At 29.8% G+C, this 26203-nt stretch overlaps 1 protein-coding gene across 3 annotated transcripts in view; it reads left to right on the top strand.

The window, feature by feature from the left end:
- Set2 (SET domain containing 2) overlaps window positions 1-26203 on the top strand; it is a 104958-nt gene that overhangs the window by 22041 nt on the left and 56714 nt on the right. For all 3 annotated transcript variants that reach the window (XM_075358733.1, XM_075358730.1, XM_075358734.1), the window contains 5 exons: window positions 2786-2914; window positions 7040-7241; window positions 10850-10947; window positions 11509-11668; window positions 17699-17926. In XM_075358733.1, the coding sequence (XP_075214848.1) occupies window positions 2786-2914; window positions 7040-7241; window positions 10850-10947; window positions 11509-11668; window positions 17699-17926 (817 nt within the window). The remainder of the gene's footprint in view (window positions 1-2785; window positions 2915-7039; window positions 7242-10849; window positions 10948-11508; window positions 11669-17698; window positions 17927-26203) is intronic.

The raw sequence follows: 26203 nt of genomic DNA, 5'->3' as shown, positions 1-26203 counted from the left end.
TTTAAATGAAAAAGTGACATGGCAAAACAGGACAAATAAAATGAATAAATCCCAAAAATTAACTTGGTCAACATATAACAAAAAATGCCTTTCTGCTAAAACAAAACTTAAACATTATAAAACTGTAGTTCAGCCAGAAGTCACCTACGGAAGCAAGACCCTTTTCAAAATCACTCAGAAAAACCGAATTGAAAAAATTCTGAAAATAGAGAGGAGAATTTTCAGAACGTGTATCAATAAAAAACACCAAAAAGAAGGCTAATGGTGGATTGTGCTAAATGAGGTAGTGTATCGAGAAATAGAGCCTGTTACTGATACTATGCGGAAAAAAAGAATCTCTTCCTTTGGTCATCTCATTGTTCCGGAAACAAGACTGTCAAGAAATATCATTGAAAAGCTCTGGTTCCAAAAGCTAGAAGTAGGATGGATCAAAGAAATTAGAGAAGATATGAAAGAATTGGGAATTTCCCTGATTGACCTACAGAATAAAACTGGAAAAATTACAAAGCTAAAAGACAAAAGCATTAGATTTAAACAAAAGACAAGACAAACGACAAAATACAACGAAGAGGGTGTTTACGGATGAAGAAAAGAAAGCAAGATCTGAACGGATGAAGAAATACTGGGCAGCTCGGAAGAGTAAAATAACACACCTTTCTCAGAAAAGATCCAACTAAAATTGACTTAAGTGGTCCCATGTTGGCCGTAAAAGCATAATAATAATAATAATAATATATATATATAATTTACTGAAATTAATCTTTTTAAGATTCATGTTATTCCTTTCTACTGTTAAATTATATTTTAAATGGAATTTAAAATATAGAATCAAAATTCTTTATTATGCAGTTTAGCTAAATTATTTCAATCATAACTGAGGGTTATGCTCTGAAAGCACTTTCTTGGTAGAATTAATGTAAGATATGTCTTATCACAATATTTTGAACTAGATAGTTTATGTTTATAGAATTTTAAATATATATATATATATATATATATATATATATCTCAAAGTGATTTTACCCTCACCAATATTCTATCATTAGATTTATTACTTTGCCCACGATAGCGATAGATGCTGCTATGGATATAACAGGAAAGTATATAGATTAAATAATTTGCAAAAACGTTTTTATTCCAGTGGTGTAAATAAATAGTCCAAAAAATCAGACAGATGTTCGATGCATATGTTTGTTGGCCTGTGTTTGGTCTTATAGCTCTGGACCGTGTGGACTGATTTTCTTCAAACTTGGTAGATTTATACTATCTTCAGGGAAAAGGGGGAAGAGTGTATTAAATTTTTAGAAAATTGGAAAAAGGGGTGGGGGTGTTTTGACCAAAATATAATTTCAAATATTTACTGGGGCACTTCAGAAAAAAGTATTTCTTACAAAAGTTGAATTTTTTTTTATCAACATCACAAATTAACAAAACTTTTTATTTAATATTCACACCTTCCCAAAAAAAGACTATATCTTGATTCAGAAAGAATTAATGGAAGATTTTTTTGTATTAATATTTTCTAAATCAATAGGCTTTCAAACCACTATAAAAGGATTTTGCCTGCTCCACTTCCAGTGGTTTGTGAAAACAAAAAAATTATTTTGAATGTAAATCCTTCTCCAAGCTACCCATTGCATACAAAATGTAAAAAATCTTAATTTTTTGAGACTCCTTAGTCTTTACTATTTCTTGGAAAAAAAAATTGTCAAAAGTTTTCACTTGCTTCCTAGAAAATTACAACTTTGTTTATTTAAAATAATGGCTGCATCTTGGCATTTTTAACAATTTCAAAAAGTTATTTTTTTAAAATTTATTATCGCCACAGGGCATTCCTTTCTCAAAAATTAATTTTACATGAATTCTGCTTTAATTTGGATCCCCCAAAATGAAAAAAAAACTTTTTTAGAAATTCAAATTTTTAATGGTTAAACTATATTTTGTTAAAAATAAAGTTACCAAAATAACGTAATATCACTCCATCTGATGGGTGAACTTGCAAATTTAAAAAACAAAATCAGAAAAATATTTTTTAAATTTATATTTTAATTTATTTAAAATGAATTTTATGTATGAAATTAGAAATAAATATTTTAATATAAAATGTAAAAAAAAGAATTCAAAATCTTGGTTATTGTTGTTATAAATAAAAAGGGAATATTTTTTCCGAGAGCTTAAAAATTGAATTGAAAAAACTATTTTTAAAAACGAATTGAATAACTTGACCAGTATAACAAGAAAAGATTTTCAATTCATTGCCGGTTTTTTTTTTTATACAGCTTAATCTGCACTAACAAGTGTAAATTGTAAATTGGTTTGGAGTTATGAATTGACAAAAAACCTTCTTTCCTAAAAGTATTAAAGTTCTAAGAGGAGTGCACCTTTCCTCAGAAGCATACACTGGATCTAATTGTATAGTTTACTTTCAAGTATACATGAAAAAATTTAAATAACATGTGCTGAATTATAATGGATCATTCATGAGGTTTAACAAATCAGGTCTAAACAGCAGTCTTAAGCATTATACAAAAATCGAACTCTTTCTCTGCCTAGTTGCAGTTGAGGATTTTCCTTACCATTTGCAATCAGCATTCCTGTTCTGAAAATTATATTTTCTCTTCATCTCTCATATTTATTAAGTACACACAGACAAATTTGTCAGGAGTAAAAATTAAATGAAAGACCTATTGTTTTATTTAATAATGCTTTAAGTAAATTTTATATTTATTATTAATAATATTTTGAAAATTCATTTTTTGTTGCAACAAATTGATAATTTTTTCAGTGGATCTCGCTGTGTGTTAGGTGAAAAATGTACTAATAAAAGATTTCAAAATCTGGAGTACGTTAAATCTGAAGTTTTTAAGACAAAAAGGAAAGGTTATGGTTTACGTTCTGTGGAGGACATACCTGCGTAAGTAAATTATTTTATTCTACTCTACGTAATTAAAAAAAATTTGAGAGTAATATCTCTGATGAAGCTATTGTATTTTGTAAACTAGTTTTTTTTGTCAGAAACTGAAATAAATTTTTTGAGAAATTCTGAATTAATTTGTTAAAGGAAATTATTTAAAATTATGTTAATTTCATAATGTTATGTGTATGACACTCATCTTAATAATCAAGTGCTGTAATGTTTTGATTGGTGGCATATGTTTTAATTGATTTAGAATAAAGTTAAAGTTGATGTGTATTTGTTCGTCTGTAACAAATTTTGTACTTAGTCTTCTGAAATTGTTTAATTTACCCCTTTTTTGTCTTGTTTATTTTTATTAAAATTACAGATTGAGGTTCACCTTTTTTTAAATATTCACTAATTATTGTAGTATACACAAGAAATAATATGCTTTGTACTTTACAAGATTAATAAAAATGTTTGTACAGGATCTTGAATCATTAGTTATCAAAGATGTTAGGATCTTGCAAAAACATTTTATAAATTTTGTAAGATGAGTGGTTTTCTTATCTTTTTACATTGGTTATAAAAAAAAATCAGTTTTTTAAAAATATAAAGTAATGTGGGTTTTGTGTACTTACATATCCTTATACATTTAATTCATAAAGGCAAACAATGAGATATTTTCTTTAGAAAAATATAGTTTCCTGGTTTAGAGAAATTTATGCACCCATATTGGATAGAGAAGTATAATATTGGATTGTTTCTCAATAGAAAGTGGCATATAATTTTCTTGCTTTACACAATTGTTCCCAGACTTTCTAATGACTATTGATATTTGTAAATCAGCAACCAGCAGCTTGCTCTGAGAATAATGAGGTTCTCTAAACCATCAGTTCCTTTGAAGAATAAAGTAAAAGTGACACTTAGTTATAGATATAACCAGTACTTTCATGTCCACTTCACTCCTTATTTTTTGTAGTAAGCCTGGTGTGAGATGCTTATTATTCTTGATACCAGCTACACCTTTTTTGGGGGTTACTTATGTCCCATATCAGGTTTTCCACAACTATGGTTATGGAATCTAACAAACAGTTTTTGCACAACACCCACCAAATAACGAAAATTATTGAATTATACCCAAAAAAAACTTTTGAATAAGATTAAAATTCAAGTTGTAATTTTTTATTTAAGTAATTTGTACAAATGAATGAAATGAATTGTTATTAATAATTAGAAGCTTTTATTTTATGAAAGAGGAGCTATCTCTGATTGCTTAGATAGATTTTAATTAAAAATATGTTTACAAACATTTATGTAAAAACAGAATTATATGTTAATAACATGCACAGATAATTAAATTAAAACTACTCTGCTACTATTAAGTAATGAAAGAAAAATTAACAAACAAGTATAAATTTAAACATTATAGTTGGCTTAGAAAAACAGTACATTTAATTTTAATAACTGGAGAAATATATTCAGACATGGTACTAAAACAGTTTTGGTATCTATAAACAGGTTGTAGTAGCATAAGAATATTCATTTTACTTCTATAATCAGGTTGTAAACATGTATCTCTATAGTTTTAATGTATTAAACAATTTTTGTAAATATATATTGTGCAGAAGCAGAAATAGGAAATTACTAAGCATACCTAACCAAAAAATAATAATTACTGATCAAATTAGATTTTTGTGAATTTTTAAATTCAATAGAAACTGAAAAGTTTAAATATTTTTAATTTTATTAAATCTTTAACTGAGATTCCTACGTGTGGTCCTGAAAGTATACAGAGTACTTACTATTGAGTGCTGTATTTATCGTATGTGGTTAGTAATCTTATCAAAATAAAAAAAAATTAATACAGGGTGTCCCATATAAAACGCAACCCATCAATCACTCATCCATGAAATTTCCAAAGTCAAGTTTACTCCCCTACTCGTTACTGAAATGGACTCGTCCAATATCTGAACATCGTGGCGACGCAGTAGAACACTACCGATAGTAACAACAATGCAATCATAACGTTCAGTGTATTGCTAGACACAAGATGGTGTTTTCACTAGATGAACGTGTTTTCATTGTTGAGTCATACTTCAGTACGAAATCAGTGATTGCAGTGCAAGATTTGTTTCGCCATAAGTACCCAGATAAACCAGCTCCTAACAAAACATCAGTATTAAGGTTAGTTGCAAAATTTAGAGAGACTGGTTCTGTTAATAACAAGAAACACAAAAGATCTGCGTCAGTGTTGAATACAGATACAGTCACTGAAATCAAAGACCCATTATTCACCTTGCCAAATAAATCGATCAGACGTTTGTCTGCTGAAATTAATTTGTCTAAATCAACTGTTCATCGGGCGACCAAACAATTACAATTACGACCTTATCGCATTCAAACGGTTCATTGACTTCTTGAGCCCGACAAAGAAAAACGGCTACAATATTGTCAATGGTTCTGTCGATTTCTGCGTGAGGAAATTAATGTTATGGATTCGTTATTTTTCACAGATAAAGCATGGTTTCATTTGGATGGCTATGTAAACAGCCAAAACAGTAGAATTTGGAGTGCTGAAAATCCCCACGTTTATCACGAAAAACAATTACACCTGCAGAAGTTGGGCATGTGGTGCACGATATCGCGGAAGAGAATAATCGGTCCTATTTTTTTTCGAGTACACCATTAATGCAGAACGATATCAGGATATTTTATTTCAGTTCATTGCACTCTTGGAAGAGGGAGACAGACACTGCTGGCTACAACATGACGGTGCGACATCGCACGACGCAGGTTCAACTTCTGATTTCGTTGAGGAATTCTTTGGTAATCGTGTTGTCGGTCGAGGCTTGTGGCCACCAAGATCTCCAGATTTGACTGCGGCGGATTTTTTTCTATGGGGTTACCTCAAAGAAAAAGCCTACAGCAACAAACCACGAACAATTGAAAGTCAATATTGAACAAGCTGTATTAAATATCCAGCCACAAACTTTGAAAAAAGTTGCAAGAAACGCTGTAAAAAGAATTGAAGCTTGTATTCAAGAAGATGGCGGCTACTTCTAACATTTACTCTAAATGTAAGGTAATGGATGGTAATAATAAAAATTACATTTACATTTACACATGCCTTTTTATTATTTCAATATTTACCAATATAAGGTTGGGTTGCGTTTTATATGGGACACCCTGTAGTAGTGAATTCTTTTCTATTTTTGAACCTCTAACTGCTTCCAATTAACTTAAATCTGATATTCTTGGATCATTGATACACTGACAACAGTTTATGAATCTTATTAGCCTGGTTTTATTATCACTGGAATAATTGTTTATAGCCTTGAAGCGCATATCTGATGACTGATGACTTTCGGCTCTTTCAGTTGCAGTATTACATCTCATTGTGTCAGTCAGTTTGATTTTTAATTTTGAGGTTACCTTTATGGGAGAGTGGTTTAACCAGTTTTTCCTGCATCAGAGAAAACTGATAGTTGACTTATGGAATAGTAAAAATACTGGAAATGGAAGGTACTAGATTCTAGAAGTATTACTTTCCCTGTCATTCTTTGTTTCTCTAAAGCAAAATCATATTCATACATTTCCATGTTCTCAGAGCTTTAAAATGAAATATAGTTAATTAAATTTCTGTTTAGTGACTTACAGCTACATTTATTTAGATATTTTAGCTCTTCGTTTAACTGTAAAATTCTTTAGTCATTATCATGTCTGCCTTTATTTTAAATCTAACTTCTGTTGATGCTCTGTTTTCTGTTACTTTTTCCAAATTAATTCACTGTTCTTATATTTACTTTAAGGACTTTTTTTGTATAGATTTTATGATTATGGATATTACTTTTGTTAATTGAATTACGCTCCATGTAGTTTTCTATCCAATATTAGTGTTTATAGTATTATTGTTTGTTTCTTGGTCATAAATTATTTAATCATAATTTTTTATTATTGTTAATTAAATTACATTGAAGAAATTTATTTTAATTTTTACCCTTACTGTTTCCAGCAGCATATTTTTTATATCTACATGCTTGCTTACTGTGGAAGTTTTATTTTATGATTATAACTTTACAGTCAGATATTACTACAGTTGTTCCATTAGCAATACAACTAATTAATATTGTTTTTTTATAGTGGTACATTTATCTTAGAATATGTGGGTGAAGTTTTGGATCCAAAAGAATTTCGCAGAAGAGCTAAAGAATATGCCAAAGATAAAAACTTACATTATTATTTTATGGCACTAAAGTCAGATGCAATTATTGATGCTACTATCAAAGGAAATAATTCAAGATTTATCAATCATAGTTGTGATCCGAATGCAGAAACACAGAAGGTGTTGTTTTTATTTATTTTATTACTTTTAAGTGAGCTTGATGTGATTTTAATAATTTTCTTGTTTATGTATATCGATTTAAGTATGTTTTTTTTTTTTTATAATTAATATATAAATGTATTGCATTTAAATCTGTTAATGTGAAATAAGTATTCTATTAGAATTGTTTAAAATAATTATACAACAGAGATATTAACTTAGATAAAAGAATATAATTCTAAATAATTACTATAAATCACTCCCTTAACTAAAATAACTATTGATTATATCTAAAGAATAAAGATATTTATAATTATCCCTGTAACAGTCCAGATATTTGCAAAACACAAATGCTGTATTTTTATATTAGTCTTACAATTTGTTATACACCATTTACACTTAAAATGCAGATACTCTCAAATGTCTATATTTAAAGATCTAAAATATTTGGGGCTTTTAATGGAGTTAAGCTTTATGTTTTATAACTGAAATGTAATGCATATTAGAATGTTGAAGGAGAGCAAAATGTCGCACAAAGTGACAGGTGCTGCCAATTTATACTTTTATTTCCCTAGTACTATTGTTCCAAAACTCTTTGACCTACAGCCTCTCATTTTCTGTCAATCTCTATTCTTTTGGAGTTGAGAATGCCTGCTATCACTGTTTAAGAGAATGTGGAATGACTTATTTTTAACATTGGAATAAATGAATGTTTGTACATTCATTGTCATCTAAAAGCTTTTATTCCAGTGAAACTGTTGTTGATCAAAGTATTGTAAGTGAACAATAAAATTGCATGCATCAGAAACTGGTGAAGTGAATATTGAGGATGAACCTCACAGTGATCAATTAGTTTCTGTTGCTATTGAAAAGCACCAAAAGGAAGTTGATAAATTGATTCAAAATGACATTGCATTTTACAATATTGCATCACTATTCAGATGCGCATATCAAAAGAACAAATAGGATATATTGCACAACTGGGCTAGCATAATTTCTGTCTGGTGGGTGTCACACAAACTTGTAGAAAAGAACAAACATCATAGGAAATGTGATGAACAGCTTCTGAAATGTTATCACAATGAGAAAGATTATTTTCTTCTCAATATTGTAACAGGAGACGGAACTTGGGTGCATTGTTACAATTCAGAAGAAAAATGGCAGAGCATGAAATACTGGCGCTATGGTTTGCCACAATTAAAAAAATTCAAAACACACACACAACTTTTGTAAAAAAATATTCTCTTTGACAGTGCTCTGTTATTCCAAATAAATTTACATGACATGTGTACCTTGAAGCCAAGTTGACTATAAATACTGTGCTTTACATAACCCATTACAACACCTCTCTCATTGCAGCACCTTAAGAGCTGTGTTCAGCAATCTATGGAGCTGATAATTTTGCACTATGATAATGCTTGACCACAAACATTGTGTGCAACTACTAAGGTACTTGTAAAATTTTAATTTGAGCCTATTCCACACCCTCCATACTCACCAGATATGACTCCCTGTGATTTCTTTCTGCAATTAAGAGTATTTCTGCATATTAAGTATTCATTACACCACAGATAATATGATGAAGGCTGCAGTGAGATTGTGGATGAAGGAAAGACTGATAGAATAAGAAAACTGGTTCACTGGGGGGAAATGTATAGTTGTAAATAGTGACTACAGGGGAAAATAATAGGTTTTTGTAGCAAGTAAAATGTATTTATAAATCATACTTGTTTCATTTGAGTATCTCGTTTCATTTGCTTGTGATTAGCAACTGTGCTTTACATTTCATCTACCCCTTAAATATTGGTTGTAAAATAAATTTGCTGGTTTCATACAAAACATTACAAAAATTGTAATATTGGATAAATTTTTTAATGGAATATAGAAAAAGTTTAATAAATCTACAAATTTAAACTTTTATATCCATCCTTTTTTGTTTGATAGATGTTTGAAGGTAACATTTTGGAAAAATAATACAAAAAAAGACTTCTTTCCAAGCTAGTTAGCTTACATCCTCAGTTAGTGTAACTGTGTGTACCCCCCTCCAAAGAAAGATGCAATAATTCAAAATAAGGATAGTTTTTAGTGATGCACACTAATAGTGCATTGTATATAAATCTCATAAAAATTTTACAATTTGAAAATTTCCAAAACTGGCCACTTTGCAGTCAGTGAGCTGGAAAAGGTATTAAGTTTAACCAGAAATAAAGGTTAACTGATGTGCTAGATAGCGTCACATTTTATATGAACATAATGGAGTAACTGTTATGTTGGTTGACTAAGCTTGGTTTTTGTTTTTCAGTTAAATAAAATAAAATAAGGATACAATAAATATTACATTTGTGAATACGAATTAGTTTTCTGATTGAATTTACTTTTACAATTCTTTATGAAGACCATTACTGAATTAAATTTTATGAGAAACATGTACAAATGTTGCTTACTATTGTGACATGTTAAATCGTACACATACTAAATAATTTAAAATACAAAAATAGAACTGGATAATGTAGTACATGGAATTGTAAAAACAAGAGTGAAACAGACATACAACAATATGGATATATTTTTATATAACTATTTTCCCCTTCTCTTAAAAGTTCATGTGATACACTAATAAAATATTTATGAATATAAAGCTGTGCTTTTTTAGTTGTAAAGAAGGTGAGTGTATGCAGTTATAATCATTTTTAGCAAAACTGATTGTATATTCTCAGTTTGTGACTGATTTTTTTAATGTAATGTTTTGTTCTTTTTTTTACATTTCTCTATTATATTAAATATTTGTTTGATATTTATGCTAGATTTTTTAATTGCCTATTTTAAGGTTTATTGTTTACTAGTAGTTTTTACTGTATATTTGTTTCTTTCCCTTATTAAATGAAGTGTTAGTTTTAATCCCTGTCTGACTTTATACAATCTATGTATAAAAATTATGACAAAAACTCTAGTGTTCAATTCATTTTAAGATTTAATTTCATCTTTGATCAACTAATCTCTTTTCCTGTATCATATTTTAGGCATTTCAATTACTTTTACTATTATTTATTATTTCCAGTGCTATTTTACCTTTAAAATGGTTATAATTAATTTCTGAAATCAGGTTTATATTTCATTTTTTAACTTAACTAAAAAACTTAACTTACAAAAAACTTGTTTCATTGTACTTTCCTATAATCATTGTTATAATCTATCATATTTTATTGTTTGAATCACTTCTTTAATTTTTGGCTTCTGTTTCCTCACATTGTTGTTTCTTAAATATCCTGCTATAATTGTATCGGGAGTTTGTTGCATTATTTTATTTATTTAATTTTCATTTATTTTGAAATTAAACTGTTTTTTGTTGCAAAATGAGTCAGTGAATCACTTGTAAATCATTGTTAAAGTAATATTTACTGACTTTTACATTACTGTAATTTAAAAAAAATTATGACTAGTATAAACTTGTTTATAAGTTGTTATAAATTTTTAATCTGATTAGTTTTGTCTGTAGGTGATAAAATTGGACTAGTAAAAGAAGTATATTTATAATTTTTACTAATGTGCTACTCCTGTGTTGAGTCTTATTTTTTTTGTTAATTAAATATTAATTCATTGTAAATAACAATTTTATATTGTTGATACAGTGGACTGTTAATGGTGAACTACGTATAGGATTCTTTAGCAAGCGTCCTATTGCTGCTGGAGAAGAAATAACTTTTGATTACCAATTTCAGCGTTATGGGTAAGTATATTAATTCTAATTTTGTTACTTAATTTGATCATTTATTTTTTCTTAGAGAAATGTGAAGGAAATGTAATATGTAATAGTAGGTTGTGCTTTATTATGCCTAAACCATTTTACTACTTTCTCCAATATGTACGTTATATGATATATTCTGTGGTAAAAGCGATTGTTTCAATCCTTGATGTTTATTAGTGGCTAACAGGCATATTAATCAGTGTTACCAAGAGGAAATGTTATATTGATTTTTTAATTATGATTAAACCAGTTGTTCAATATGAGCAGCATTTGCTGGGTTTGTTTCATCAAATTTTAATGGATCTATGGGTAAAATTTGGTTAATAACTGATGTATTTACTAGAAATCAAATTATTTGACAGGAAGTAATAAGTAGCAATCGCATTGTTGTTTTACATATATTTATGTATTTAAACCTAATATTGTAATAAATCTTGTTTATTATTTTAATGCTGATGAATTGTATTATGTTGTTTCTTTATTTTATAATCTGTAGAGTAGGAAAGGTTTTTTTATTATTAATTATATTAAAATGTGATGCAGGAAGGAAGCTCAGCGTTGCTACTGTGAAAGTAATGCTTGTCGTGGCTGGATTGGAGAAGATCCTGATAAAGAGGGAAAGTGGTCAGATGGCAGTAATCGTAAAGAAAGAAAAGAAAAGAAAAAGAAACGAGATGTTAGAGATTTATTGAATGATATGGATGTAAGTTTGCAAGTTTCATTTATTTATGTATTAGTTAATTTATTTAACTCGTAACTGATAGCTGATTGAACAAAAAGCACCAACTAGTATCTGGCAGGTCTTAACCAGTTAATTTTAGTTAATTTAGTTAATTAACCAGTTAATACAGTTAATTTATTTAACTCGTAACTGATAGCTGATTGAACAAAAAGCACCAACTAGTATCTGGCAGGTCTTAAGGAGTATTTCAACAAATTGAAAAGAAATATAATAGGTAAAATTTTTGCTTTTCGTGTAGTCATTGGACAATAAGTTTGAAAGATTTATTGTGTATTTTTTAAGGTATGATAATGTATAGCTGAGCAGTTATAGCAAGGTGCTTGCAGAGGGGAGTAGATGTATGGTTATAAGAGAGGAAAGTGCCTTGCTAGAATGACTCTACTATACATTAATCACATAGTAAATGTGTGCAGATTAATATAATTTCTAAACAAATGTGTGTCATAAATGTAAAATATTGATAAACACTGAAGTAATAAGTAGAAGTGTTTTTCACCAGTTGAAAATAATTGGCAAATTTATTTTATTATCCTTAGAAAACAAAAAGCAACACATATATATTATATAAATAAAAATAATTGTTTTTCAAGTATGTCCAAAAACAGTTACTTTTTTATTTCAGAGTGCTTTAAATAAATACACATTTACAACCAGCAGTTTACTTGCAGTTATTAAAATAACTATTTATTACTGTTTTACTGGAATAATAACTATTTTAATAACTTATTATTAAAATGTAATTTTAATAACTCAAGCTTGAACAAGAACACATATGCTGCATGTATTATTTTTTTTTATTACTGTCTTTTTCTTTACACTACTGTTACTATTGACACTCGCTCACTATTGATTGATACAAACCAACTTCTTGATTGTATCATAACACCCTCTCTTAAGCTTTGAAACAAGCTTCACTGATATTTTAACTGAGGGCTACATATTCTGCCTCAATGGAAGACAGAGCAATGCAAGACTGTTTTTTTAAACACCAAGACACAGTACAATTAAAAGTTTTTGGAACAGTGTCCACTGGTGGAACTTTTTGTCAGTGGTGTCAGCACCCCAGTCAACATCTACAAAACAATTGATAATATCAGTAGTAGATCTTCTACTATAAACTAATTTCAAATTAAGGATTTCCTTTAATGCAATGTAATACTATTTTTAAACATATTAATAAATCATTACTAACACAGTTTTGGTGTTTGCTTAGAATACTAATACTTGCTCGTAGATCTGGTCTGCTGCCTAATATCGCGTACATAATACAACCTATTATTTTTCGACTGTTATTTTCTATGTACATTTTTTAGTTTTTCTCTCAGCAAATAATTATAGTCAAAATTATTATCCATCGGAGTAGGGACAGTTTTACAATCAAAAATATTGAAACGTTTTAGTACATTTTCCAGATAATTATATTGATTGAAAGTTATCACACCATCATTTAAATTTTGTTTTACAGTAATTCCTAAATAATATGAAATTTGGCCAAATATTCTATTTTAAATTTACTCATAATTTCATTTTTAACCTTTTCCCATCACAATGATCCGCAGTTGATTAGCGCTCCGTGAAAATATGTTGCCATCTGATTGCCTTCCTTCATAGTCTTATGCTACCCTCTTGTGAAAAAGTTTCAAAAAATTACAGTATATTAAAGAGATTTAACAGATTCTGACAAAAAAAATGTTACAATTGGATATTTTTTATGCCTGTAACAGCAAAAAAATTGAACAGTACAAAAATTTTAATTATTTAATTCCAGAATTTTTTTGCGCATTTCTACCGCATTTTTTATTAACAAATTTTTTTTTTTTGCTTTGTGTTTATGAAACATTTAAAAATAGTACTTTCAAGCAAATCGGTTGAAAATTGGGCAAAATATGATGAAAAACCCGTGTCATAAATCACAGATTAGTAACAAGTGAAAGTAGATTCAGAAAACTACATTTTATAAAAATCCCCACCACTAAAAAGGCTGTTCAGATTGACAAAAAACCATTTTTACTGTATACTGTTATTCATTACGAATCGATGTGTGTTACATGTTTACCGATATCATTTGTCAGAAAAGATATTTATAGACCTCAAGTAAAAGTGGCGTATTTATGACCACAAATTCTTTCTTTTTTTTTGTGTGCCGTATATCATAATTTATTATGTGTTTCAATACATCGATATGTTGCTAGTAAGATAAGATCTTTTTGTAAATAATAAATAAATCCGTAATCCTCATAGCAATTATAATACACAAGTCACATACACACACAAGCACATTTCTGAGAAAAAAATGGTCATATTCTTTCTAGTCTAAATAAAACATTTTACATCGTATAAACGTCGTTCAAATTGTGTAATAAAACTGATTCCTGTGTGAATATAAAAAAAAATTACCGACTTAGGTCCCATATAAAATGATTTTGTAACAGCGTTTTAAAACTGACGCTTCACATAACCAGTTCCAAGGCTACATGATCTGAAAAGGTTAAAAACATTAATTTCTTGCTTATTTGAGCCTTTGCTATAATTAGATCATCAGCATAAATTAGCACATAAATGTTTAAAATAATAGGTAATCTTAAATACAAACAATAATTATTATTTGACCCTACAAAATTTTGAAATATCATGAATTCATGACATTTATCATACCAGCATTTGGGAGAATTTTTTAAACCATATCGCTTTTCTAGGTTTGCACACTATCATTTGATAAATTGCAGTTCACAGGTAAACATTAAATGCATTTTCTTTCAGTTCACCATGCAAAATGCGTTGCAGACACCATTTGCATAATAGTCTAGTCAAAGTTTACATTAACATTAATCTAACTGTTTTTAATTTTGTAACAGCAGAATAAATATCATATATTGACCCTTTCTGTATGAACCCTTTGGCAACTAACATAATTTAAATTAAAGTGTTTTGTCTTGATTGTCTCATTTAATTCTGTAAACCCCATTTGCTGTCAGTAATATCATGTATTTCTAGCTTATTAATAATGTTCTACGTGTAATTTTCAGCTGATGACTTAACTCAACCTCCATACCGTTCTGCCACTGCTTAGCAAAACTGACTGTTTAGCTTTTTCATATGATAGTTCTTCAGTTTTGGTCACACTGACAAAGACTGTCTCTTTCTTTTCCTGTTTAGCCTCCGGTAACTACAGTTTAGATACTACTTCAGAGGATGAATGAGGATGATATGTATGAGTGTAAATGAAGTGTAGTCTTGTACATTCTCAGTTCAACCATTCCTGAGATATGTGGTTACTTGAAAACCCAACCACCAAAGAACACCGGTATCCACGATCTAGTATTCAAATCCGTGTAAAAATAACTGGCTTTACTAGGACTTGAACGCTGGAACTCTCGCCTTCCAAATCAGCTGATTTGGGAAGACGCGTTCACCACTAGCCCAACCCGGTGGGTTAACAAAGACTGTCTTGTAGTCATTATATTTAACTAGAGGCTGCAGCTGGTCCCTAGGATGAAGCTGTCTTCTATTAGTAGGGCTATGTATGTTCATGTTCAGGGAACCTCTTTCATCTGGAGTCATACCTTTAATTATGTTTTCAACATGTTCAACTTAAGATGTAAGTTTTTATTTTTTCATGTTGACATTACACTGAAAAAACTAGAAGTTATTCAGTTTACATGAAACAAAAATAACATGTCTTTCTAACGTTGCTACATTCATACCTGAAAAATAAAATCTCAGTCCTTTTGTACTTTCACTATAACCTGCAAAGTTTCCCTTTCTAGTTTTAAGATAAGCTCTTTCTCTTTTCTTTTGGTATATGCACCCACATTGTTGGACCGAACGGTTTTATTTTTCATAAAACAGTAGTTTGGTGTTCTATTCCTTGCTGATCAGAAGTTTTCTCACATTGTGATTAACAAACTTTTTTTCATTGTCTATTCTTAAGATTTTAATTTTCTGACTCATTTGATTTTCATTCAATTTCATGAAAAGTTCAAGCTTACTGTAAACTTCATGCTTATGTTTTAATAAATACACCTGTCTATAATGTTAATAGTCATTTATCAATAAAAACAAAACGAGCAGCACATATTTTCAACTTCCATAGGACCACAGACATCAGCATGGATTATGTTTCCAACTTGTTGATTGTGAATTACTTACTTTGAATGAGTTATGATGTTTTCCCTGCACACAGGCTTTGTAGAACAAGGTTTCATTTTTATCATCGCACAATACCATTTTGCTTCAAAAAAAGTTTTTCCGTGATTAAAAATTTTTTATTTGAGTTCACTATGGCATCATTAGCCAGACATACAACAGTCATCTTGGTCTACAAAATTCTGGTTATCCAACCAAAAGATCATGCGACAAAGTTAATTTGAGCATCTAGCCAATGATTTATATTCTTGTAAATTAATTGTGCTTCATAGGCATCTGATTTCAAATAAAAACTATTATCCATAGCCTTGCTTGTGAGAAATGATTCATCCTTAAATCAGGTACGTAAAGCAAATTTTTCATCTTCATATTTAAGAACTTCTGTCCCATCGTACGATTTAATAAAAAAAGTACCAATACAATACCAAATGCGGTGATTACTGAACTATCACCTATTCTACTAGTTTCGGTTCATTAAGTTGTATATACATTCCAAACATCTTTGAATCTTGACACATATGCTCAGATACTGAACTATCAAGATACCAGTCTGTCCAAATTCACCTCAGAAACTCCAGTTAAGGCCAATCATTCATTTGAATCATTTTCATTTTGTTTATTTGCTTCTGACGTTTCTTTTGACAGAACCAACAATCTTCTAATGTATGGCCCTTCTTATGACAAATTGACCCAAAATATTTTTATTTTTCATAGAATTTGAATAATTCTTACTGATTTTTTTTTTTTTATTCCAACCTTTCCACTAGAACATTTGAGACTACATTTTTTTACATGTTAAGTGGTTAATACCACATCATCTAGATTTCAAATGTTCTTCTTCAATCAATAATCTAGCTGTTAAATTGCTCAGTGTTTATTGCTTTTCAGCCACCAATTCCCAAGCAGATACAGAATGTTTCTTACTGATCCAGCAAAGATATAATTATTTTTGTAATAACCACGTTTTCAGCTATTTCTTCATTCTGCTGGAGTTAAATTTGAATTTTTGATAGAAAGTCCATAACACTTTTCAAACTTCAAATTAAAAAATTGTTGCTATAATAGATGAATTGATTGATGCCTATATATTGTTTTGAGTTTTTTAAAACCTATGTAACATTAATTTTAAAGGTCCTTAATTGAAAATTAAAGATTTTTATATTAAATTGTCATTCACATATTTGTATGAGTTTACGTATGTTTTAATGTATTTTTTATTTTTTTTTTGTTGAGAAAATGCTTACAGTTTAAATTTTACATTTAATTCTAGACTGTGATAAAAAATGATTGAATTTTAATCAGTTCATTTTCTAGGACAAGTTTCTTTATGTTATTCAAAATACGTAGTGTTATTTATTCTCTGAAACCCAATATATGCATATTTGTTGCAGGTAGGTTTGGTTGTTCATGAATATTTCTTAAAATAATCGTCTAGAAAATATAAATAGTTAATGTTTTTGTTTCATAATTAATTAAAATTCTCAGTTATCCTATGTGGTGTCTGTTATACCCAGTTTTTGTTTTGCTTATATAACATATTAAGAAAAGAAGTAATTGTTGGAAAGATCCTCCCTTTTAAAAACTATTAATTCTTTGAGAATAAGTAATATATATATATATATATATATATATATATATATATATGTGTGTGTATGTGTGTGTGTGTGTGTGTGTGTGTGTGTGTGTGCACATAATTTTGATGAAAATTTAGCTTGAAGATCAAGTCATCTAGACTTAATTTTTGAATCACATTATTTTGATATGGTTCTTATGATAACGGTTCAAATAAGATTTTAGTTACAATATTAATTTTTACTTTATTTAATTATGGTTGTTTTTTCTTAGTTGGAAGAAGAAATTGAAAAGCTGGTTGCTTCTGGATTAAAGAATAGAGCTCATACTTTAACATTGTGCCGATTAATGGTTCGTGCAGAGGAATCGGAATCTCGACAGCGTTTGCTTAAATTGTTACGTCATGGTGATACTGCTTGTTTACGATTATTCCTTGATTATCATGGTTTACGCCTTGTTTGGAGCTGGATGATGGATTCTGAATTGGATTTAAAAATGGAGGTATGTAATAGATTAACTAGGGAAAAAAACTTGTGTTATTAGATTGTTATTAATTTAGATTTAATTTTATTGTTGCAAATTTTTTTTACTTTCATATGTTTATGATCTTTTCTTATGTATGTTTAGTAATCTATTTTATGCTTTTCTATGGCTTTAAATATAAACATTTATCTAAATGTGAATTATTACTGGTAGGAGGTACTAAATTTCTGAGTGTAGGAAAAATTTTAGTATGTAATAAATACTAATATAAGAAGAGGTATATAAAAAGGTATCTGAAGGTATTTAAAGAGGTATACTATACTGGTATATGGTAAAGGGAAGGTGTTCCCTTGTATATGTGAGTGTTTTCTGTTTACATTTTAGAGGGATTGGGAAATCCAGTCTTACCTGATAAGTACATTATCCACATTAGGCTCACTGTATGACAACTTAATAGAAATGAAGAATTCCTGTTGCAATTCTATTGGCAGTCTCTACCCATCAGATCACATTGTTATGTTACATAAAAATGTCTGGATTATGACGATTATTTTTTATTTTTGCCCAGACTTTAACAAATACTTTTAACTATAGTGGTAGGTTTTTTAATTTTTAAGATTTCTGTTAATTTCACTTATAAGTTCTTGTAATCATTTGTGTATTTTGTCTTAAGAAATTGTTTTTATTAGAAAATACCTCAATTACTGTACCTTTATTAAAATTATGTATTTATGGATAGAATATTTAACTGAATTATTACAAAAATATTCATTAATTCATAGTATCCTAAAAATAAAATTTTAGTTGTGTTAAATGATCATTAGCCACTAATTACCAAACACTGTACACCCAAATTGCATCCTATATTGTTGGTATCTTAAAAAAAAAAAGATTTTTTAAATGAGTTTCCAGATTTAGGCAGTTATTCCTCTCAGCCTTAAATCTCTTCAAGATGTTCTATGGTTACAGAACCAGCTGTTTAACTATAATTACTGTTGTTATGCAAGTATATTCTTTTAGCATAAGATTTATTTGTAGACATCTAAACATATATATTACTTGTTTGTGTTTTTTTTTTTTATTCCTTACTTCTCTTAAGTGTTCCAATTTTTGGTATGTATATTTTTAAAGGCAATGATTCTGTTAAAACATATCATCAGGAAGGTAATCTTGGTACAATATGTTCTCAATTTGTTCCTGTTTTTTTTTCCAAATTGTCTTGGATTTAAATAAATATTAGTTAATAAAAATAATTTAATAATGTGTTTTAATATTTGTTTATACTTAATAGTCTTTATTCCAACATAGTTATTTTAAAGGAGGATAATCTAATTAAAATATTGAATTATAACTGTATATTGCAATAATTATCTCTCTTGTTGGATGTAATTAGATGTCAATCTAATTTTTGAAGAGTTTTGAAGAGTAAAATAAAAATAGATGCTAAAATGTTCAGGACTCGTGGTTTTAAAAACTCCATTTGAAAGCCTAGTATGGTATATAAGTATTCTGAAAAGTTTTTTAATCTGTTTTTCAAGCATAAGTTATAATTTTAAAAACGTAATTTCTTTAATAAATATATAATATTTAAAATTCCTTTGTTTACAAATGACTTCTCCGATATGACTGTACTGATATAGATTGTATTTGTATTCCAGTGGACCCTGAAAGGGCTAACAAATGTGGAATGCTTTGTTGCTGCATTATGAAATTTTTGGAGCTTTTTTTGTTGTAGTAATTTATTTATAAATTACTTTATTAATTAATTAATTTATTTATTTTATTTATTAATTTATTTATTTTATTTAATTTAAAATTTTAATTTTTGTATTAAGCTTTTTATTTAATTTTAGTCATCATTTATTTATCTGCTGAGTTGCTTATTTTAAGTTTTAGTTCCATAATCTTTCCAGTATTCTAATAAAAGATTTAGCTATTAATTATGGATTTATTTTTGTTGAATAAATTTTTCCTCATAAATTTTCTAATTAATATATGTACAGTACATTTGAGAAGTCCTTGAACAACACCTTCCTAGTTAGCATGTTGCTACTAAAGTTGCATGGTATTCAGTTCTTAAGAATTAATTTCTTTATTATGGTTGATGCTGCTAAGATCACAGATGATGGTCATTTGTTATCCCTAGTGTAGGAAAGAAGACGAGAATGCAAACTTGTTACATCATCACCTATTTGATAGAGCAGTTTTCAATTAAATATATATATATAAACGAGTGGTCATATTTAACATATTCCTATGTGTGATTATATCTTAACTATGTGTGATCATATTAAAAAAGACTTTAATATGAAGCCATTTCAAATTATTGGATGTAGATTTGGAACGGCGTGTTGTAGCCTGCAATGCTTTATTAGCATTATTTCTAAATGTGAGTACTGCACAGGGGTGCTGTTTTCTGATGATTGTGTAATTTATTTTAGTTCATAAGCCTTTCTTTCTTTTTTTTTTCTTGTTTAGCCTCCGGTAACTACCGTTTAGATAATACTTCAGAGGATGAATGAGGATGATATGTATGAGTGTAAATGAAGTGTAGTCTTGTACATTCTCAGTTCGACCATTCCTGAGATGTGTGGTTAATTGAAACCCAACCACCAAAGAACACCGGTATCCACGATCTAGTATTCAAATCCGTGTAAAAATAACTGGCTTTACTAGGACTTGAACGCTGTAACTCTCGACTTCCAAATCAGCTGATTTGGAAAGACGCGTTAACCACTAGACCAACCCGGTGGGTTAGTTCATAAGCCTGGAATGTGATTTTCTGACCTAAGGAGAATCCTCATTTTGTCTATGAGTTTGGAAGGAATCCATCATATGTAATGATATGAGCAGGGATGACATCGTGATACTACAGGGTAATTCTTTAGTCCTGTTAGCCAATTGTTAATGTCTGGTAATTTTTTCTAAGAAAGGGCAATTTTGTTTTGTGACACGAAGTTGGTACTGCTACTCAACCGGTATAGATACGGCAGTGTGAGTTGATTCTCCTTGAGCTGTGTAAACTTTTGTGCCGTTCCTGGTTGTGTTACAAACAGAATGTCTTTTACCGTAGAACAATGAGTTTTCATTCTTGAACAATATTTTGCTACGAAATCATATGCGAGTGTAAAAGAATCATTTCAAATTAAATTTGTTGGTGTTTTTCCGCCAGAAAAAATGTCAGTTTCTAGGCTAGCAAACCGATTTCAAGAGACAGGTAGTGTTTGCGACAGAAAACGTAGTGGTTGACCAACTCGCTTGACAGATGACGTTTTAGAGAATATGAAAACAAGATTGCTCAATTCTCCACGGAAAAATTTAAGAAAACTTTCCACGCAAATTGGTTTGTCATATTTGAGTGTTCAGAAAGCTGCTAAAAATTGAAATTGTACCCATATCACGTACGATTAGTCCAAGAGCTTCAGCCTCCAGGTTTAAACAAGTGATTGCAATATTGCTGTTGGTTTAGGTCTCTCGTAAATGATAACAGAATTGAATTTTTAAACACAGTGTTCTTTAGTGATGAAGCTTGAATCCATCTTGATGGTTATGTGAACAGTCAAAACTGTTGAATTTGGGCGGTTGAAAATCCTAACTCTTTACAAGACAAATCTTTGCATCCTGAAAAAATTGGTGTGTGGTGTGCGATATCTCGTCATTGTATAGTCTGACCCATATTCTTCGAAGAGACAGTAAATGGTGAAGTATGCAGGAATATTGTGTGCCAATTTGTGTCCCTCCTGGAACCTCAAGAATGGTATTGCTGGTTTCAGCAAGACGGCGCTACATGCTACACGTCTCGAGAAACCATGGATTTTCTGCAAGAGTTCTTTGATGATCGAATAATAAGCAAGGGCTTATGGCCTCCAAGATCCCCAGACCTCACATCTCCTGACTACTTTTTGTGGGGCTATGTTAAGTCCAAGGCCTTCAAAAACAATCCTCGCACTATTGATGAACTTAAAGTCAATATTACAGACTTAATCACGAATATTTCCAATGCGACTCTTAAAAAGGTTTCTGCTAATATGCTTAAAAGAGTCCATGCATGTATAACCGCAAGGGGTGGGCATTTTGAGCATATTCTTTAACAATTATGTAATTAATAGCTTTTTATTAAATCTCTTTTGTATTTGTAACAAATACATTTTTTTATTCCATCTAAATTTTTTCTTTCTTAAATTACATTTAAAATTGGGTAACAGGACTAAAAAATCACTCTGTACTTATTACTTTATTTTTTTTGTATAGTTTGTGAATGGTGATTCTTATTTACAACTGTTGAGAAGATGATTAATACCTTGACTTTAAGAGAATGGTATCATAGAACGTATCTGGATTCAGCAAGATTTTTGAGTGCATTTTTTAAAAGACATATGTGGATCACATGCATCACAAACCTCATTTTAATGGCTGCTATGAAGCCTCAATTTTACCATATCTGACAACTCATTGTGGAGAATAATCAAAAATCAAAGCCAACATCAATTAAGAATAAAGAAATTTTGAAACAGTGTGGAGAAAGTCTTTCAGCCAAAACTCTGGAAATACTTTACCTTCGTAACATATCAAAGAGAATGTGAAAATATGTAGTTCTATACATTCAGCACTGGTGCACATTCACACATATCTACTATAATTTGTAAAAACAAATTTACATAAATTTTCAAAAGACAACTTATATTTGTCTAGGGGATACGGATTTCTTGGGCGTACTGTTTTGGCAGTAAGACACTGTTTAAATAATCGATTAACCAATTCGTAGGTGGTTACAGTTTGCTTGATTTTTTTATAGGCTTTTTAAATTCAGAAATATTTTAACTAATGTTGCTTTAATAGGCAATCTATTAAAGTAGAATAAATTAAATCATAATTTAAAACAATTAAAATGTTAATTAATTCAGCTTGACATTTTTAGTCAAACCAGTTTTTATTTTTGAAATTTCCAGTGATCAGGCCTACTTAAACTTATTAATAAAATTAACTTCTGAAATTAATAATGGGAACATGTATATATTGTGGTAATATGAACAAACTTTACTATTAACAAACCTTTTTGGTATACAGGATGATCATAAATTATTAACATGCGGGTTTTTTGTTGAACAAGCCATTTCAAACAGCTTTGTTTATAACACTTAATAACTTCGAACAAATTCCACATGAGCACTTTTATGGTATGTAAAATTTCTAGGTGATACTTAATTTCACATTACAAAGAATATATGGAGATAGTCCATTAATTAAACCTTTGATTTTTCTGTTTAGTTCATTGATGTGAAAAACCTTTTTATACACCCTGTCTGACAAACCGCCTCCCCCCAAAAAAAGAAATTAATGGCATAGTATCAGTTGATCGAGCTGACCAGGGAAAAGGCCCATCCTGCCAATCCAGCATTGAAGAAATTGTTGATGTAGGCAGTCCCTAACATATAAATCCCAGTGTGGTAGTGCACCATCTTGTTAGAAGTAAACGAGTTGCTGACATTAAATTTGTGGTACTGCATACTCCTGTAACATGTCTAGATAACTAGGCGCTAGTAACCGTTGCCGAAGAAGAATGGTCCGATCACTTCATAAGGAGTCTATACTTACCAAATGTTAATTTATGGGCTATTATTACATTGTGTTTGTCAAATGGCATGAGGGTTCTTGCTACCCCAAATCCAACAATTAATGTGACCAGAAACATGGAAGATAACTTCATCAAAGAAGATTACATTTTTCTAAAAATGTATTATTATCTTTGTTCACTTTATGAAGAATGTCCTTGGCAGAATTGTAATTGCTGGATTATTGTTATCTTTAATTGCATGTACTGACTGAATTTTATATTCTGAAATTTTAGTTATTAGTGTAGAATCTTCACAATTGTCAATTGCGGTATTCCCAACTTGTTGCATGACAAGTCAATTTACTCAGGCTTCTCTGAAAGGTTTTTCTTATTTAATCCATAACTTCCTTGGAGATGGAGGTGGGTTCATCAGCACCTTTTTTGTGTACCACATACACTTCCTGTAACCTTAACTGCTGATAATCAACGTTCAAATAGTCTTTATTAGGAGGATCATGGCCCTACTCTAAACAAAAAGGTCTATGAACAGTAATAACAGATTTGCTTTCATGAAACCATAGTACACATGTCACTCTTTCCTGCACGATAGCCATTGCTTAACTGACGATGATAACCCCCTCCTGTCATTACTTCTTGCTAGCATGTTCAACATTTACTAATCTAATTCACTAATCAGACATTAGTGTAAACCACACTGTTTGAAAAAATTTAATGTTTGAATGTGTGATATGCTGTGTTGGTCAGTGTTAATGTGACTGAAGATGACAGTTTAAATTTAATGCTAGTTGGTATGTAAGCAAAACTGAGCTTTTCAAAAAATATCCTTAATCTTCATTTATTTGCAAGAAATGTTGAATGATTGAATTTTTTCAGATGGTATGAGATAATATTTTATATTGATGGATAAAAAAATAACAGTATTTTTATAATTTACTTGTCATATTCGACAATTATCTTTCCTTCACTAATCAGGAGATTTCTTTCAATTTATATTGTGCTCTCTAAATCAAGTTATCAAGTGCAGCTTTTGTGATTCAGAGCACTTAGGCAACTGTGTGGTCTTGTTATGTAATATGTATGTGTGTTGCTTGTTATGTCCATTGGTTGCAGTGTATAATTTTTAACACCAAGATGTGTTGTTAATTAAAGCCTAATAACAGAATGTTAGTCAAGGACAACATCAAGTAACTTTTAGTGTTAAAATATATAATTCAGCCAGTCCTTCGACCAACATGTGTGGGATATCTAATCCTTACCACCTGGATCCCACTGATATATGAGATGTGACTATTAAATAGTGCGACTAATGCTGTAAAATATTCTATTTTAAATTTATACATATTTAATTATTGTCCCCTTCAATATACATCCCTCCTCTACCCCTACAACGCTCTATGTGAATTTTCCATTGTTCGAAACAGTGCTGGAAGTCTTCTGTGAGCTCTTTCATAACACATGCTCCTTTTTCTTTTACAGCTTCAACAGTCTGAAATCTTGTTCCTTTTAATGCAGATTTGACCTTGGGGAACAGATAAAAGTCACATGGTGCCAGGTCAGGTGAATAAAGTGAATGGTTTAACACTGGGGTGTTATACTTGGCTAGAAACGTCTTGACAGACAATGCAGTGTGAGTCGGTGCATTGTCCTTAATGAACTTATAAATTGTTCTTCCACAATTTGGGTCTTTTTTTTATTTTTCACGGAGTTGAGCAAGAACCTCAAGGTAGTAATGTTGATTAGTAGTTTGACCATCAGGAACCCAGTGAAGTACACAATCCCATGAATATTGAAAAAAAAAACAATCATCATCATTTTGAATTTTCATTTACTCATTCGAGCTTTTTTAGTCTTGGTAAAGTTGGAACCTTCCAGTGCATGGATTAACGCCTAGTTTAATCCATGCACAATCCATGCTAGTTTAATCCATCATAAGTGAAAAACCAAGATTCATCTTGGTTTTTCATAATAAATAATATTTATTTATTATTTATATGTAGTATAAAAAATATTATAGAAAATGCAAATTAGGTTTTGTATTAATGAAAATGAATGTGTTGGGTTATATTCACAAGTATAATTTTAACTATTTTTTCATATCTTTGAAAACAAGAGTACAGTCTACTTTTTTACTTACTTAATTAAGATTATTAGTGGGGGTTTCAACAGAAACTTTTCTCATTTATATTTAGACATTTTTTTCTATATTGTTATATAGTTATTGCATTTTCTTAGCCATTTGACCAAAAAGTATTTACCTAATTCTACATTATTAAATTCAAGAAAGGTGTAACCAGAATTTATATACAGGTTTGATAAATGGTGATTACTTTCGCTTATTCACCTTTTGCTTCACTTTTGCTTATTTCCATACAAAACTGAAGCTAAGCAACTTTTTCATCATCTGTGATGTTTTGAACCATGGTTAGTTTGCATGGCTTCAACATTTGCAGTCTTTTACATATGTGCCAAACAGTTGTTTGTAGACATGCCATGACGCACATCCAGTTGATAAAGATAAAAGGTAAAGATAAGATCATCATAATGTCATTGATAAAGATAAAGAACATAGAAGATCGAACTATGTGCAATGCTTTCTCTGAGTTGTTCTGCAGCAATTTCAGGAATGCGTACGTCCTGGTGATTTTGTATGTTTAACAGAACAACCTGTCTAAACTAAAGTTTGGTACCAAGAGTAAACAGTAACCCTACTAGGAGGCCCT

The sequence above is a fragment of the Lycorma delicatula genome, chromosome 2 (assembly GCF_047948215.1).
Source record: "Lycorma delicatula isolate Av1 chromosome 2, ASM4794821v1, whole genome shotgun sequence".
In the NCBI taxonomy this organism is placed as follows: domain Eukaryota; kingdom Metazoa; phylum Arthropoda; class Insecta; order Hemiptera; family Fulgoridae; genus Lycorma; species Lycorma delicatula.
This window is presented reverse-complemented; position numbering and strand designations above follow the sequence as displayed.